Raw genomic sequence first — 17,815 nt, 5'->3', positions numbered from 1 at the left:
CTACTTTGATCCCCCCATTTTTCAACTTATTGAGTGGATTTTCAAATGTCTATTATTGATCTTGTGCGTATATTTGTGTTTGTGTGGGGTGTGTGTGTTAGGTATGGGTTTCATTCCTTAGACCACTGGTTCTCAACCTGTGGGTCATGATCCCACATAACCTATATTTACAATATGATTCATAACACTTGCAAAATTACAGCCATGAAGTAGCAATGAAAATAATTTTATGGTTGGGGGTCACCACAACATGTGGAACTGTATTAAAGGGTCACAGCATTAAGAAGGTTGAGAACTACTACCTTACACATTGCCCACCATTTTGAGACTAGGTTTCTCACTGACCTGGAACCTGACAAGTATTCTAGGCTAGCTAGCTATGGAGTCTCCATGATCCACCTGTCTCTGCCTCCCCAGTACTGGGAACACATGCACTGTCACCACCACCATACCTGGCTTTTTAATATGTATTGAATATGAGATTCCGGGTATGGAACCTCAGGTCCCCAGTGCTTGAACAGAAAGCCATGTCCTCAGCTCTGTTATGGATTGCTTGAAGTTTGTTTGCTCTCCCTTTAGAATCCCCAAACAATCTTAAAATCATAGTTGTTTATTGGAGAGGGAAATGGGTCTTGTGGTGACACCTAATCCCCAAAGCACCACCCAGAACTGATGTGGTAAGATGGAGAGAGTCAGGATGTGGCTTCTGGCTGGAGGGACTTTCTTCTCTTGAAAACCTACATTTCAAAATTTTCCAGATGGTCCTTCCAAGCCCCTCGCTCACACTGAACATCAAATTGTTCAGATCCTCAGGGGAGTAGCTTAGACCCAAGACCACTGACCACAGTTGTAGTCTGGAGTGTTAATGGAGAAGTGCTGTTTACCTAACAGGACTGCTGTATGGTACTGTACTGTGGCCATTGTGGGGGAGTTCTGTGGCTGATGCAAGTGTGGACCCCTGAGATGAAGAGTTCCAGTCAGTCCTTAGACCTGAATGGCAGTTATCCCACCTGTATAGTGTTTTCTGTCTTTCCCCTTTTGTGTGATGGGCATCTTACTATGTAGCCTAGGCTGATCTCAAACTCTCCATCCTCCTGCCTTAGTCTTCCAAGGGCTGGGATGACAGGCGTGTATCACCATGGACAGCCTAAAACTAAGGAAATTATTTCTTTGTGTGTACAAAGGATGGTGGTTAGGGTTGCACAATAGCTGTGCCAACCTTGAATTCATGACCCTTCTGCCTGTGTAAATTAATTCCTCTTCTTGCTGCCTGACCAATAACATCTTTCAAAAGCAACTTAAGAATAGAAGGGAGCTTTCTGGGCTCTTACTCTAAAGGTGGGTATAGTCCATCATGGAGGGAACGTCATGACCACAGGTGTGTGTGGTGGCTGGCCACACTGTGTCCAGTCCGAAAGCAGGGACAGATGCCAGCTAGCATTCCATTTCCTTCTTTTTATTCACTTCAGGACCTTGGCCCATAGACCCCTGCCACCTACATGCAAGATGTGCCTTCCCTCTGCAGTTAAGCCTCTCTGCAAACTCCCTTATAGACATACCCAGAAGTGCCTTTCCATGGCGAATCTAAATCCAACCAAGTTAAGTGACAGTTCCCAAACTTTGGGATTACAAATGTGCACCATTACATCCAGCAGGAAAGACAGAAGAATTCTAAAAGGTGATAATAGCAATTTCATCTGCAATATTCCTATACCAGTGCCAGGAAAAATCAGATCACTGTTGAAGAATACAACTATCTTTGTGTTTATTTGCAACTTCCTAAAATGAAAACAGAGATTGGAGAAGCTACACTGGTTGCTGTCTTGGGTCTGGAAAAAGCACTGAACACAGGGGTATATAACAGTTCTCAGCTTCAGTTTCAGACAGTGTCACTCAGGGTGACATTTATCCTCCCACAGCCTAATGGCAAAGACAAGAAGACAGATCCAGAGTGGCTACTTCACTCATCCAACGGCACAGGTGTCAGAGGTCACATGTTCTGGCATTTCTGGAACCAGAACTGGGAACACCAGACCCTGTTGAAATGAAAGTCTCAATACAAGCCATGCTTCATGGACAGGAACTCTCCTTTAGAGACTTAACTAGGCCAATCTAAGCTTGACAAGAACTCCATTTGTTCTCCACAAATAAACAACATGTAACTCAGGGCATAGGCGCTTACATATTCAAGGTCAAGCCTGGGTCCCTTCCCTTCCTCCAGTCTCAAAGCAGTGGGGAGGAGGAGCTCTCTGTATAAAGTGGCCCAATAATAAGAATAGCCTTTTCCTCTTTCTGAATGGTAATGAAATTTGTTCATCAACTAAGAGCTTTAGTGCCAATTTAAAGCAACCGTTTTGGCCTAAAGCACACAGAGAATATCATAAAAACAACATTTACTGTTTAATTGCTATATAAGCACATCCACTCCTTCCTGCTTGGGCTGTTCAACTTGCCTTCTCAGTAAAACATTGCTGAGGTGATGGGCTAAGCAAGGTTTTAAAAGCAAGGGAAAACAAGGATTACGTGGCAGAATGTGACTTAAGAACTTGGCTGGAAACCTGGGTACTGGTAGAATCCAAAGAAATCTTCATACTGATCTAGACTTCAGCCCCACTGCCTAACACATTCTGCCCTGTGGACAGTGAGAACATTGGGCACTTCAGGTTTCCATGCCTCAGAGTTTCTCACTTTTAGTTTCATAAGCCATTGGGTTTAAGAACCAAGATGAGCTGGGTGGTGCATTACTTTAATTTCAGCACTTGTGCGGCAGAGGCAGATGGATGTCTGTGAGTTTGAGGTCAGTCTGGTCTATACAGTGAGTTCTAGGCCAGCCAGGGCTACACAGTGAAACCCTGTTTCGAAAAAACAAAACCAACCAACCAACCAAAGAAGAATCAAGATGAAAGGTTCAGTGATCCACACAGAACAGGGGCTCAGAATGGCAAAGATAGGAGATATGCTGGCACAGGCTGGGGAGGCAGTCCATTTCATAAAGTGCTTGATGTGCGAGCGTATGGACCTGAGCTTGGATTCCCAAAATACAGAGTCAGATATGGCAGTGACTCCAATAGTCCCCTGAAAAGATGGGAGGCAGGGAAAGGAATCTGCAGGTGCTCACAGGACAGCTAGCCTGGATACACAGTGTGTGTGTGTGGGGGGGGGGGGATCAATAAAGAGACCTTGTCTTAAAGTGGAAGATTCTGATCAATATCAAACAAAGGCTGTTCCCTGACTGCCACACACATAAAGAGAGGGTTGATTTAAAGGAATATGCTATTGACACAATGTGGCCAGTTAGCAAACATTTTCATAATGTTATTCTGGATAATATGGCCTAGGGATAGTAACAAGGTGGTAGGAGATGTTACAGGTGTCTGATGTGGCCAAGAGGACACTAAGTGTACCTTGGAGCCACACCATCAGAGGGCTGACCTGTCATTCTGCATCTCACTTAGACTGTTTTGGCCCAGTGAGTGGCTAAGATCTCATTTCTGGAAGCAGAGTCTTTGGTCTTGCCAATTGATTCCAGGCAAGTCATTTGAAGTCTGTGAAACACAAGACAGAGAACAGGATGAGGAGCAGCCCACTCCATCTAGAATGTCCAACATGGGACCACTGAGAGGAAAGACCACCCACCAGAGCTCCTTCCACTGTTAACTCATGTCCCCGCCGCTATCGCACCTGGGTTCCCATCCTGGCTGAAGCACAGGCTGATGGTATTGAAAGACAAAGGCGGGCAGGGTAGAAGACTGAATGTGAAAACCACACTGTGACAAAGACACAGAGAGCGATAGGTTAGTTCTTGGTACAAGAGATACAAGAGACACTTCCCACGTGACAGCTGTCCCAGGGTCCTGAGATTCTTCTGACACATCTGTTTCCATGCTTGCTCCAAACCTGGGGCTGTGCTTGGGCTGTGAGTTTCCTCCATAAATCACTGCTACCCCTTCCCTCCACCCCATGCCTGGTCCAGCCCAGGGAAGGAATCACCAAGTACCAAAGCTTATGATGCGCCCAGACTTTGCAATACTGTGGTGTTCCACATTGTCCTCAGCAAAGTTCATGCCTGAGAACACTTCAGTGAAGTCACAAATCAAGCAGCCACTCTCCCTAATGCAAAAATCATGTTTAAATAAGTTTCAGATTCTTCTGTTGGGTTACATTCATAGCCATTCTCAGTCACGTGTGGTCATGTGGCCTGTGGGCCAAGGGATGGACATGGCTGCTGTACAGCCAAAGCCTCTACTGACCTCAAGCCCAGATGTGCTGGACAAAGGTCATGAGAGCTAACTAGGAACACAGTCATCTGGTTGTAGAACGTAGACACTTAAAATTAAATTACACAGAATCAGGATGATGTGTGTGTGTGTGTGTGTGTGTGTGTGTATTATGTATGAGATAATCTTTAATACATTTCTTTTTAAATTTTGCTTTTGTTATTATTATTTTTTTTTTTTGAGACAGTGTCTCATCTATTCCAGGCTGGCTTCATATACACTATGTAGCTGAAGATAACCTTGAACTCCCAATCTTCTGCCTCTTACTTCCAAGTGCTAGAATTGCAGGCATGGACGGGCACTTCTCGTTTATATGGTGTGGGGAGAAAGCCCAGGGCTGTGTGCAAGCTGGGCAAGTGCTCTACCACTAAGCTACAAGCCAGCTTGTCTTGCTTTTCTTATGCTCACAAGATGATTTATAGTTAACACAGCCACATGGTAAACAAAAACATGAACCCTACAGCTTGAAGTCACTTCTGATTAGAGTATTTACAATAAAGGTGACATTAGCAAGCAATACAAATCAGGGTTATTTTCATAGATGTAGGACTGTTTTTTTTTTTTAAGGATCTTTTTATTTTTTAATCATTTATTTAACGTTCATTGGTGTTTTGTCTACATGTATGTCTGTATGAGGGCCCCTGATCCGATGGAACTGGAGTCACAGACAGTTGCCAGCTGCCATGTGGGTACTGAGTCCTCTGGAAGAGCAGTCGGTGCTCTTAACCACTGAATCATCTCTCTAGCCCCTAGATGTAGGACTTTTGGTTGGTTGTTATACATGGTCTTACAGTGAAGCCCTGGCTGGCTTAGGACTATACTCCCTCTAGTGCTGGGATTAAAGGCATGTCCCAGAACATGCAGGGAAGCCAAGACTTGTCCAGGAATATTATTTTAAGGTATGCAACTTTTGTTTATCCTTAATTTGTCTAACTCTGTGAAGCTGTGATTTTTTGCCTGTCTAAAACACCTGACGGCCCTAATAAAGAGCTGAATGGCCAATAGTGAGGCAGGAGCAAGGATAGGCAGGGCTGGCAGGCAGAGAGAATAAATGGCAACAAGGAGAGGACATCAGGGGCCAGCTACCCTGGCACCACGCCAGCCACCGAATAAAAAGTAAAGTTAGACATACAGAGAAAAGATAAAAGCCCAGAGGGAAAAGGTAGAGTAGATAACTTAAGAAAAGCTGGCAAGCAACATGCCAAGCTAAGGCCGGGCACCCATAACTAAGAATAAGCCTCCATGTGTGATTTAGTTCGGAGCTGTGTGATGCAAACCTGCCCCCCCCCAAAAAAAGACTAAAGAGCCAAAAGGGTAAAAAGCATTTCTTATTATAAGTACTTTTTAAGCATGCTGTTCCTTGGATCTCTTTATGATGCTAGACTTCTGAGTCCTGCCTCTGCTAAGCCTGCTAATTCCATACCAAGAGACCCATCTTGCAGCAGAGGGTGGGTGGTATACGTCTTTAAATCCTAGCAGTCAGGAGGTGAGGCAAATGGATCTCTCTAAGTTCAAGGCTAGCCTGGTCTACAAAATGAGTTTCAGGACAGCCAAGACTACACAGATAAACTGTCTCAAAAAGCCAAAGAGACTCATCTTACAAGGAACACATTAGACCAGTAATCCTCAGTCTTCCTAATGCTGGGATCCTTGATTGCAATTCCTCACATTGTGGTGACCACCAAACATAAAATTATTTTCACTGCTAGTACCTAATTATAATTTTGCTACTGTTACGAATCATGCAAATATCAGTGTTTCCTGACAGTCATAAGTTATCCAAACAGATTATGACCCACAGGTTGAGAACCATTGTGTTAGAGGCTACTATAGCTACAAGAATTCAGGAATACTAATTCTATTTTTACAGCTAGAGGTCCACAAGGAAGATTCATTTACCATGGTCCTCTGGGTACATTTAATTTTCTTATTATTATCTGTACTTAAGTCCAGTTACTTCTGGTGTATGCCTTTCTCCAAAGCAGCTTTAATTTCTGTTCCTCTTACACACACACACACACACACACACACACACACACACACACACACACACACACCTAGCTGCACTGGACTTCCTGTATTCAACATACCTCCTTTCCAAGTAGGTCACAGACTCAAAAGCCTGCAGATCCATACAACAGTGGTGGACAGAGCAGCTCTGAAGAGACAGGTGCTTGTTGCCTTCCAGGTGTGTGATCAACCCCTCAGCCCTCGATGATTGCGAAAGGGCAGCCTTCCAGCACTTTACTTATTCAAGAGAAATCAGCAATCTATTTTTGTCCTTTAATTAAAAATGCCCCATTTAAAAATGAATTCCAATTTCCCATCAACACCTCAGGCTACATCATCGATTGTGAGATGGTTAGCCAGCCTCCCCCACCTTCCCCCTACCCTGCCCCGAGGCTATCTGACTTCACCCATGGTAACCTGTGCTATTTGCTGGAATCCCTCACCAGGCATGGGGTGGACAATCATTCACTGTCTCACAAAACTTGGCTTTTTGTCCCAGAGTCACCTTTATCCAATGGGTAACAGGAGTTGGTGGCCCAGCAGCCCCACTTTCTGTTAGGAAAACTCTGAAGCTTGTGTGAGGTTCTCCCTTAGCCATTGAAGATCAGCTCCTGCTGCCCTCACTGCCAAACAAGCAGCCGGTTCAGTTACCCAGTGCTGACTTCCCTTCCACAACAGACTCCAGTTCCAGGAGTCACTTCCAAGCTTCCTGCATCCCCAATTCTTGAAACCAGAATGGAGGCCCAATCCACCTGCTCTAAACTCTGCCTAAAAATCAATTCCTTTGAAGTCTTCTCTCTTGCTTTTTGAGAGTGGTTTCTGTGTAGCACAGGTCTGCCTCTGCCTCCCCAGTGCTAGATTAAAAAGTGTGAGATACCAACACCCTGGAAGTCTTCTCTGATCCAAAGTATAACCTTGTATTTAAAAAAAAAAAAAAAAAAAGGTGTGGGGTGAGGGTGGAGATAGGTTTTGACCCAATGGGATGGTATCAGGAATTCCTGAAGACTACATTCCTTAAGGGATCCGGCTACTGTGCACTGCCAACCCTCAGCCTTATCAAAATGCAACTGACAAGCCAAGCACCCTTCCAACACATGGATACCTGATGGGGGATGTCCTTTTGTAAATGTTTCTCTTACTAATTTAATAAAACACTGACTGGCTAGTAGTTAGGAAGTATAGGGTTAGGCTACCAGACGAGGAGAATTCGGGCAAGAGAAACACAGAGTGAGCTGCCAGGAGACACCACGTAGTTGCTGAGAAAGTAGCAGGTTCAGGCATTCTCTGGTAAGCCAAGATTACATGGAGATACATAGTTTAATGGAAATGGGATAATAATTAAGAGAGAGCTAGCCAAAAGAAGCCTGAGCCATTGGCCAAACAGTTTCTAATTACTATACGCCTCAGTGTGTTTATTTAGGACCAAATGGCTATTGAACAGAAATTGAGTCTACAGATACCAACCCAAAATATACTGTAGTACATATATATCATCCCAGGTACTGTTATTTTCCTGACCTTTGATGGGATGCAAACAGTCATGAGCTGTACTGAGGCACCAGCAGATGCCACAGACAAGCTGTTTTAAAGGGTAGTTTTGTTATTACCTTTTATTAATTTTGTGTATGTGTGTGTGCTGAAGGGATGTGGAGGTCAGAGGGCAACTTACAGGAGTTGGTTCTCTGGTACTACATGGGTTCCAGAGTTCAAACTCAAGTTGTCAGGCTTATAGCAGATACACTTGTCTACTGGCAATCTCACTGGTCCAAAAGTAAACTTATTAATAAATAGGAATACATTTTAAAAAATGCACTACTGGCTACCATATACTGTAGTAACAGTGAGTACTGTTTTGATGTCACATCCATATCAGGTCCATTGCATACATTACCAATGCACAGCATTTCACGACAACCTTGCTGTCCAGATCACGCAATCTTTAAGGATGACTCATCATCCAAGAAATGTCCTATGGTACATGCCTGTGCATGTGGGTCCACAGGTGACATTTTTGGAATGTAGCTTTCCTTTCCATTTTATAATCATCTAGGTTTACTGTTTGAACTTGAAATACAGTATACCGGGGCAGCAAGCACTCTATCAAGGCTCAAAACCATGGGACGCAGCAGTGGTTAAAAATGCTGGCTGCTCTTTCAAGAGGACCTGAGCTCAGTTCTCAGCATCTTACACAGTGGCTCACAACCTTCTCTAACTCTAGCTGCAAGGGATCCAATGCCCCCTTCTGGTTTCCACAGGAACTGAACACATGTGGTGCATGGACACACAGGTAAGCAAAATAACCACAAATATAATTTCTTCCCCTCTTAAGTATTTATAGAAGGAAAGCCACAGTAGTCCCATTTACGCTGCCTTCCTACATTTACTTCCTTAGGGTGCCTTTAGAGTTTATAATTGAATTTCCTTTGAATGTCTGTTGGAGCCAACACCAAACAACGATTATTTCCAACTTCAAAGACCAGAAAGAAAGAGAGGAAGTTTATGGTTCAAGAGGTACATTTTAAAAAATTATCTTTATTTAGGTTTTCTGATTCAGCACATGTATTAAAGACTGATCAACATAAAGGAAATAAGACATTAACTGGACGTCTTACATCTCTCTAAACTCCAACAGAGAATGTCAGGGCTGCCACCATTACCTGAACTCCAAGCTAGTCAAAGCTGTAGACAGGCTATCAGAACAACACACAGAGCACACGGGTATGCAGAGGCAGAGGGCATGCTAGCATTTGGCTCTCCTCTCTTCCTTGTCGACATCTTCCCATCTGACAGTCTGCTTTCTTTCCAAATAAAGTCCACGAGACAACTCAGGGTGCACCTGACTGGACAGTCTTCCGAAGGAGTGCATTCCGACCTGTGGTGCCTGCAACCTTGTTTTCGTTGTCTTGTCAGGATGAAGTTCAGATCAAGATGCACAATACAATCTGATGATGGCGAGGACTGAGTCAAACAGCGGAAGTTGAGCGGTAACCCAAGTTAAGGCATGAATGCACACACGCACACGTGTACACACACAGCACCCATGCTACCACGCACAGAGGATCCCATTGATCACTCAAGGAGAGGCAGGCGACCTGGGTGTGGCCAGTAATCACAACTGCTGAGCATTCTGGGAAATGATCCCCAAAACGGTAGGCTAACACATTTTTATCAAATTTAAAAAAAAAAAAAAAAAAAAAAAGAAATTAAAACTTAACAAAAAATTCCTAAGAATCTTTTAGTCTCTCACAACGGCTCCCGAGAAGGAACAAAGGAGCAGCGTCAATGGCTGGCTCTTTAATAATTTGGAAATAGAAGTTTTTCTACGAACATCTTTGGTAGTCATCACTACAAGCTCTCAGCATTGGTTACCCTATCGGACAAGTACTAGACAGAAGATCAAGTTACACAGAAGACTTTCTTTCTCCTGCACTTTTAAAAAATAAACTTTCTGAAGCATGGACTGCCATGCTTTTTCCTGTCTTAGGGGGCGATTTTCAAAAGCGGAGCTCTGTACAGGACAAGTTCATGTCTACCTAACAACGGGGGATACATACTCTCTTCCTGCAACTGAAGGATCAACAAAAATTCACATTATCGATTATATCTGGTCGAATCAGAAGCCATTGACAAAGGCACAGCAGCATGAGGTGTCAAAGCCACATTCTGGTCACACATTCATTCCATGGTCACTTGTCTGTGTCTCAGGAGCTCAGAATTTAAAACTCCCTCCTCCAATCAACAAAGACATATAAATAAAATCTCAACCACTTCCACATCAGCCAAAGGTCTACACTTTTGTCTAGAATGCCAGCATGCTTAACCCGAGAAAGCAGTTCAGAGCCCAGAGGTGCAGGGTGCTGGGTGCGTGTGTGGACTGGGCTCTGATCAAAGGCAAGGTCATCTGGGAATCGACCCTCACCATATTAGCAGCACAGTGGTACCCTAGGGTCTCTGTCAACAAGACAGGAAATGAAGCCACTGAAGGTATTGTTGCCCTCACCTGCCGATGATGGCTACTGATTTTAGTCCAGAGTTAGCCTGTGAGAGTGGGGAGCTAAACCCCAAGGAGCCATGTCCAGCCCCAACCCACACTACTAAGGAGGCTCCTGTCTCTGGGGGCTCAGCAGCTGTTTCTCTTACTTATCACTACCTGCTTCAAAAGTGACACAAACTATTCTAAGTTCAGATGTAGTGTTTGTTCTCTAGGTTTTACCGCCTGCAGGGAGAAGCAACCGGATTATGCTAAAAAGTGCTGTTAGAGGAGTTGGCTTATTTTGAGGAGATGTGATGTGTCTAGAGGAATCTGCAGGACATTTTCCGGGACAAGTCTGAACGAACAAACCAACGGACGTCAAGAACCTATCTCTAAGAGGCTCTGCTCGCCACACGTACGTACGGCAGGGCCTTCACTCTTGTGCTTCTAGGAGGTAACTGAACTGATGGGCAGCGGAGGGGGACATTACAGAATGGACTTGTGTGCTGGAGTATATACTGCTAGCCAACAGTACTGAAATCTACAATCCCAGAAATGTTTTGTAAACACATACCATATTTCTCTCACACGGGGGGGGGGGGGGTAAAAAAAGAAAAAAAAATATCAAGATTGTACCGTAAAGGAAGAATTCTTCTGCCCTAGCCTCAGAATTTCCTTGGAATGGTCATGTACCGAGAGGGTCAGTTGGAGAAATGCCCGGGTTTAGTCTGACATGGAAAACGTAAAGCCTTGACAGGAAAAGCCAGACTCCACCCCGTGTCTGATAACGGCACTGTGGCCTGTACATCACACACACCTTAAAAATAAAACTTTCACAGACCGACATTTTCTTCCTGGTCGTCAGAGGATAACATTCCCAGTTTAGGGGTTGAGGAAAAGAGGTGAAGGGTCCTAAGGTTGTTCTTATTCTCAAGTTCTTAAGATGCCGTCAAACACTATTATCCAATAACACTTTTTCATTCTGTTAACTCTTAAATATGCATTCGAAGGCAAAAATGGAGGTTTCTAGACTGTACAATATTAAATATCTACAATGTCACCAGGATATTTATTCCTCGTTCTCGGGAGTGTGTTCCATGAGGAGTTGCTATTAAGAGATGGCTGACACAAACATGAACTCTTAAAAATGACTGATAAATTAATTTTCAGTTCTCTGATTATATCTAACAGATTCACACTTCTCATGGTAAAATATACATTCTCTAGGAAGTTATTTTCATCCACGGCATATATAAATATGCAAACACAGGCAGGGTAAAGCACTTGACTACGAAAGCACAAAGTAACTGTGACAAACAGAAATGAAGGTGGTCACAGGGCCACTCGGTGTTCCACCTGAAGCAAAACCCAAGGATTTAATTGTGCTGAGTGAATGACAATCACATTCAGAACCTTCTTGGTACTCTCCTGGCTTACTTATGATGGGCAAAGTGGGCAGCTGTCAAGGCCAGTGAGCTCCTTTGCTGGCTATACTTCCTTTCTGCCAAGTGCTCCTCAGCCACTGTGCCAAAATGCTGCCTACACTTCAAACAGTATTTCCTAATAGCATTTCGCACCTAGAAAATACTTGTTCACCCTCTGTCTCAGGACCACACAAAAGAACGGAAGGGATAACTGAAATGGCTCTGTTACAATCTCATGGTCCCTGCAGTAGAGATCCAAGACCACATTCGAGTCAGCATCAAGATCACATGTGGGAAGGCATTTATCCACTCACAGCAGAGGGGGGCTGGCTGGCTTAGGTGGATTAACTTTAAGAAGAAAGGAAAAGAATCGAATCTCAATAGGAAGAAATTCCTGTCCCACGAATTGCATGGAGAGAAGCTACAGCTGTGTGACTTGTTTCTGTAGGCTGCTTTACAAGAGACAGGGCAGGCAGTTAATTTACATAAAAAACAACCTGTAACAAGTGTGTCTGTAGAAAGCTCTAGACTAGACATGTTGTGGGCACCGGTTTATCTAACTTCCAATCCTAGACTCAGAGTTAGGTTTGCAAAGGTCTGAACTGTAGTGCTCAACTCTTGGTATGTTTAGTAAACTCCCCACTGTGAACCTGGAGGAGGAGGTTTACTAACAGCTCAGTAATTTCCTGCAATTTCAGAGGAAAACTATAAAAGAAAAAAAAAAAATTCCCTTCCTACTTTACAAACCTTAAAAACCAAGAAAAGCCCTGGGGCCAGGGATTGGGGAGGGGATTTTGCACACTGCTTCTTATTACCAAATACCAAATAGCAATGTTCCAGCCAGGGAATGATGGACACAGAGATTCAAGTAAAACACCGATGGAAAAAGTCGTCTGGTTAGTGTTGCAGACCCACAACACAGGCTGCGTTTCTGACAGACATTCACAACACTATGAGGAGAGAAGCTAGACAACCTCAGTGCAAACACATCAGATCCAAATATGCCAGGAAAGAAGCCTTTGGCGTTGAGAAGGCGGCTCCATCAGACAAGTCCCAACTTGAAATTCTGACTAAGCTCATGCATTAAGGCTGGGAGGAGGGGTGCACCGAATGCTGCTGCGATGATGGGGTGGGCTGCGAGGAGGTGGCTGCAGAAGGGACCGCGGGCTGCATGGGGGGCGGAGGAGGTGGTGGAGGTGGCTGCACTGGGCTCTGTGTGTTGGGTGATGGAGGCGGCGTGGGCCTTTTGAACTTATCAGGACTGCTGCTTCTCCGTGGTGACGGCCTCTGTAGGGAGAGCAGGGATAGCAGGTCAGTTTGGGACATCAGTTCCATTCCAACAAAGCCTGAATTGGGGCTGAGGAGAATGGAACCTAGACCAACAAGGTTAAGAGAGCCATGGGTTCCTTCTCTACCATTCGAGGTTCCTGAACGAGCCGGGACAACACAGACACTGTAGTGCTCATACCTAGGCCTGTGAAGAAGTCACACAAAACGATAATGCATCTTTCCCAGCCAAACAAACACTCAAGTGGGGCCCTTTAGTGAAACAACAACAATAATAACGAAGATGCCACATTATCCCTGTAAACACTGTCAATTGTGTGTCCTTGGTTTCCTCCATCATTCAGCCTTTTCTCAGATTCTAAGGCATCATGCTACAACACTGGCTACCTTTACATAACCTCCTTCAAACCTCAAAAGACTTGCACAGGCGCCCCCAGTAACGTCTTAACTAATTTCTCTCTTCACTCCTGCTTTTGTATTTCCTTCTGCTCTCTCAGCCAACCGCACAGTCAAGGGTACAGGGCAACCCTCCTGAGTGGAGTTCCATAGCCAGATTAACTTGACCCTTCCGAATCCAGGACAGAAAATCAGAGTAAAACCAGGAGCCAGGGCAACTTTTAGGAGGCTGCCCCTGAGGATCAGTGAACTGCAAAGGTGTTGGGAACAGGTAACTTGAGATTTTTATGGAAATGGCCGCTAGTGCTTTATGGCAAGCAGCTGGCTACAGTTCAGTGACGACATTGTCCAGACTTCAAATTACATTTGATAGCAGGCAATTTCCATGAAAGAAGAGGAATACCACCGTTTGGGACATGACTTTCAACACCAGAACTCTGTGTCGGACTCTTGGGAACACTCTATAAGCCAGAGGGAGAAATGACCCAAGACTGAAGGTGGCAAATGGCAATCAGCAGTTTTCAGTTCCCCCGAGAGGCTTCACTCTTCGTGAGTCGGCAAGGACACTTACTGTGATGCCATGGGACGCCCCCATGTGCTGAGCATGGAGACCTGGAGAGTTGTAGTAAGACATTCCAGCTCGAGTCAATGAAGTTGGTGGCGTGAAACCAACTGTATGACTTGCATACGAAAGACCTGGAACATAAACAAGGACACAGAGGTTCAGCACCGTGTATCACCTGATTGTCTGGGGTCGTCAACCATCTAGGAAACATTTAAATAAAAATGGACAAGTAAAGGTATGGGGCCTGCTCCAAGGCATGCTGGGTAGCAAAACAAACAACTATCAAGCACTGGAGACAAGCAGTCAATCTGGACATGAACGTGTCATATTCCATCCGATGACCCTTCGCTCAGCTGCCAAGAAAGAGGAAGAGATGGGACAGGAACGGCCTCTTCAACTGTGTGGGGAAAATTTCAAATCCACAGGCAAAAACAAACAAATATTGTGGGATAGTACTTCAACTATGCAAAGATGTGTTACATTTGTTTATGCCACATTTGTTGATGTAAAGACCTGTTGCTGTTGCACTTTGCCGCCTAAGGCACCCAGTTGGTCTAATAAAAAGCTAAGAGGCCAAGAGCTAGGCAGGAGAGGAACAAGTGGGGCTGGCAGGCAGAGATGGCAGGCAGAGAGAATAAGAAGTCTAAGAATGAGAGACAAGAGAAGAGAATGAGGGAAAAAAAGAGGGACCCGCCCTAGACCGGAAGCCCAACAGCTGCCAGCCAGCCAGACATGAGAAGCAGTGAAGGTAAGACATACAGAAAGAAAGAAATGCAAAAAGCTCGGAGGCAAAACATAGATGAAGGGAAGCAGGTTAAGTTCTAAGAGCCAGTGAGCAAGCGTAAGGTAAGACTGTGCATTTACAACTAATAAGAAGTCTCCGTGTCATGATTTGGGAGCTGGTTGGTGGCCCAAGAGAAATCCTGCTACAAACAAATACCTTTTCTGTTACACCATCCACAGGCATCAAATGGATTATGGAGTTACAGAGCACATCCGTGTTCAATAGTGGGTAAAACCTGCAGCGTTAAAACAGCCTAACTGCCCATCAGTGGCTGAGCAGATAACGGAAACTGATACAGGTGGCAAGTTCTGTTCTGTTACAAGGTGGGAAGCCCTGCCTTTCGCATGTGCTCAGAGAGCACTACACCAAGTAACACGGTCACAGAGGGGCAAATAATGCACCGCTCCCCAGATACATGGAATCTGGAAAGGCAAAGCAGGCACAGGAATATGGTGCCTGCCAGGGACCAGGAAGAACGGGAGAAAGGCAAGGCCTACTGCTCTGTAGGGGTGAGGCTTCGGCCCAGCAAGATGCGAAGAGCTGCTGGAGAACGCTGACTATGCCCACAGGTGACAATGCTTGCCACAGCTTAAATAAAAAAAAAGTCAAACATGGCCAGTTCAGCCCTTTACAGGGTAGGAGTACAAGGGGAAATCGAGAAAAGGGTGAAAACTAAATGGGAGAAAAGGAAGAGAGATGAGATATACCAGTAACAATCACACAGGACAAGTATGCATGTGTGCAAGTATGTCTAAGCATGTGTATGCACACAAACTTTGCAACCTGAACATGTCTGACACATGCCAATGTTCCCTGAACGAAGCCAAGAAAGTGACACATATCAGGGCTTGAGGAGAAGGCTGAGTTGATGAAGTTCTTACTGCATATGCATGAGGACCCGAGCTCTACCCCTATCACCCATGTAACTTATCAGGAGGCTCTTTGGGGCTTGCCAGTCAGTCAGTCTAACTGAACTGGTAAACTCCAGGCCAATGAGAGATACTCTTTCAAAACAGACAGCTCGCTCGCTCCTGAAAAATGATGCCTGTGCCCTGGCCTTCAAGTACATGGATGTACCCACCCACCCATCCCTTTACATTCTGTTTGTCTGTTTCTGATTAGACAGCCTTGGGGTAGGGTCCAATCAAGCCCTATTTGAACTATTCGGAGTGATTTAACTGTGGACAGTCTAAGAAGCCCTAGAAAGCAGAGGTTGTACTGGCCTCAGCAACACTTACACAGCATCAACCCAGTGCCTTACACCGTTACTCCTAGCATCTAAATGGAGAAGCCACACAGGCACAGGAGAAGCCACTTGCGGTGTGCACGGTCCACCCCCTTCCACCACGGGTGAAATGTGTTTGAACACTTAGTGCCCAGCAGATGGTGCTGTTCTGGAAGGCTATGGATCCCTTAGGAGGTAGGGCCTCAGAAGATGTGAATAAGCAGAGAATCTTAATGTTTTATATAGTTCAGCCTCATCTCCAGACCATTCCCTGCCTGTGGATGCAATGTGACACGCTGCCTCGTGCGCTTGCCCTATGTTCTTCTCTGATGGGACAGGCTGTAACCCACCTTTTGTCCCTTAGGTTGCTTCCTGTCAAATGTCTGGTCATAGCCTAACTAGTATAGAGCCACAAAACGGTGGTGGTCCACACCTTTAGTTCCATTACTTGGGAGGCAGAGAAGCAGGTGGATCTCCATCAGTTTGAGGCTAGCCTGGTCTACAAAGTGAGTTCCAGGACAACCAGGACTGTTACACAGAGAAACCCTGTCTTGAAAAACCAAAACCAGACTAACAAACAACCATTAAACAAACAAAAAACAAAACAAAACAAAAAACCCCACTAAGGACTGGTACCACCATCGTCTTTTAAGGAACTGCAGGTGGCTAGTGGCCAAGGTGTATTAACCACTTATTGCTGGCCCGAATTCACGGGAACAAGCTGCATGTCTGTCTATTTACCTGCACAAAGATACACCAAGTGTCTTACAGGACTGTTCTGTGCTCTCAACATCAAGTGCTAAGAACAAATTTCCTGACTTGATGATGACAGTGGGGCTTTCTTTCTGACAGACTTCCCATTTCCATTTGATTTCTGACTCAGATTAACAAAGTGGCACTCTGCAACAAAGCACCAGTCTTTTAGACCACAGCGGCCATTTAACGTGCTGTTCACAATGCGCTGGCTGACATTTGAGAGGCCATCTGCAAATGACAGGCCAGGAACAAAACCCTAACTCTGCTTCTTAGGGAAGTAATGGTGAAGTGGGAGGTGAGAGCAAGGGTGTCCCACTCAAAGGAAAAGTGAAATGAATGAACACTCCCATCCCACAGGAAAATCCAATATGTACTGAAAAGAAAATGGTGCCTTCATTTCAAAGATCATTCAAGGAATCTCTTGATTAAGTACATTCAGGGGTTAAGAGCACTTGTTGCTCTTGCATTGGACTTGGGTTCGATTCCTAGCACCCACATGGTGGCTCACAACCATCCACTTCCAGGGGACCCAACACCCTCTTCCTAACCTCTGGAAGAACCAGGTTCTCATGAGATGGATGTGCGGGCTAAGAATTCATACACATAAAAATATAAAAAGATTCCTTTCACTAATCAAAAAAAATTCCAGCCTATTTACTAGGCTAATTTTTCTGAAGAATAATTTTAATTATGTTAAACCCCTAACAAAGAATCTTCAAAGACACTATTTCTTACTAGGCCAGCAATCCTCAGCTGTGACCATCAAGCCCTCTGACCCTAACTTTAACCACAACCCAATCAATCAAGGGAATGGTGCCCAGGGCAGCCAGTGATGGCCACCTCTGTCCCATGGTGCTGAGGCACAAGGACATATTAACCTCATTGTACTATAAATCCCACCATTAGCAAATAGGATTCCATAACACCCTCATATTACTGGAAGAACTAAATGAGCTATCAGTGTATTGTTTTTGCACTCTCTCCCAGGCCCTGTCGATTATATGAGATTAGGTCAGGGGATCTTATTAATTTTTATTCTTCCTTAAATCTTAATAACCATGCATCTCACCCTTTGGTCCAGGAATATATTAAAGAATAAACAATATCAACCTTTGTTG

General features: G+C 44.7%; 1 protein-coding gene across 1 annotated transcript in view; it reads right to left on the bottom strand.

Moving 5' to 3' along the window:
- Window positions 1-8,799: 8,799 nt before the first annotated feature.
- Ccdc6 (coiled-coil domain containing 6) overlaps window positions 8,800-17,815 on the bottom strand; it is a 96,035-nt gene continuing 87,019 nt past the window's right edge. The window contains exons 8-9 of the mRNA XM_051186881.1: window positions 13,939-14,063; window positions 8,800-12,971 (exon numbers count right to left, since the gene is read on the bottom strand). Of these exons, the coding sequence (XP_051042838.1) occupies window positions 12,768-12,971; window positions 13,939-14,063 (329 nt within the window). The 3' untranslated portion in view covers window positions 8,800-12,767. The remainder of the gene's footprint in view (window positions 12,972-13,938; window positions 14,064-17,815) is intronic.

Source organism: Phodopus roborovskii, unplaced genomic scaffold (genome assembly GCF_943737965.1).
Source record: "Phodopus roborovskii unplaced genomic scaffold, PHOROB, whole genome shotgun sequence".
Classification (NCBI taxonomy): Eukaryota; Metazoa; Chordata; class Mammalia; order Rodentia; family Cricetidae; genus Phodopus; species Phodopus roborovskii.
This window is presented reverse-complemented; position numbering and strand designations above follow the sequence as displayed.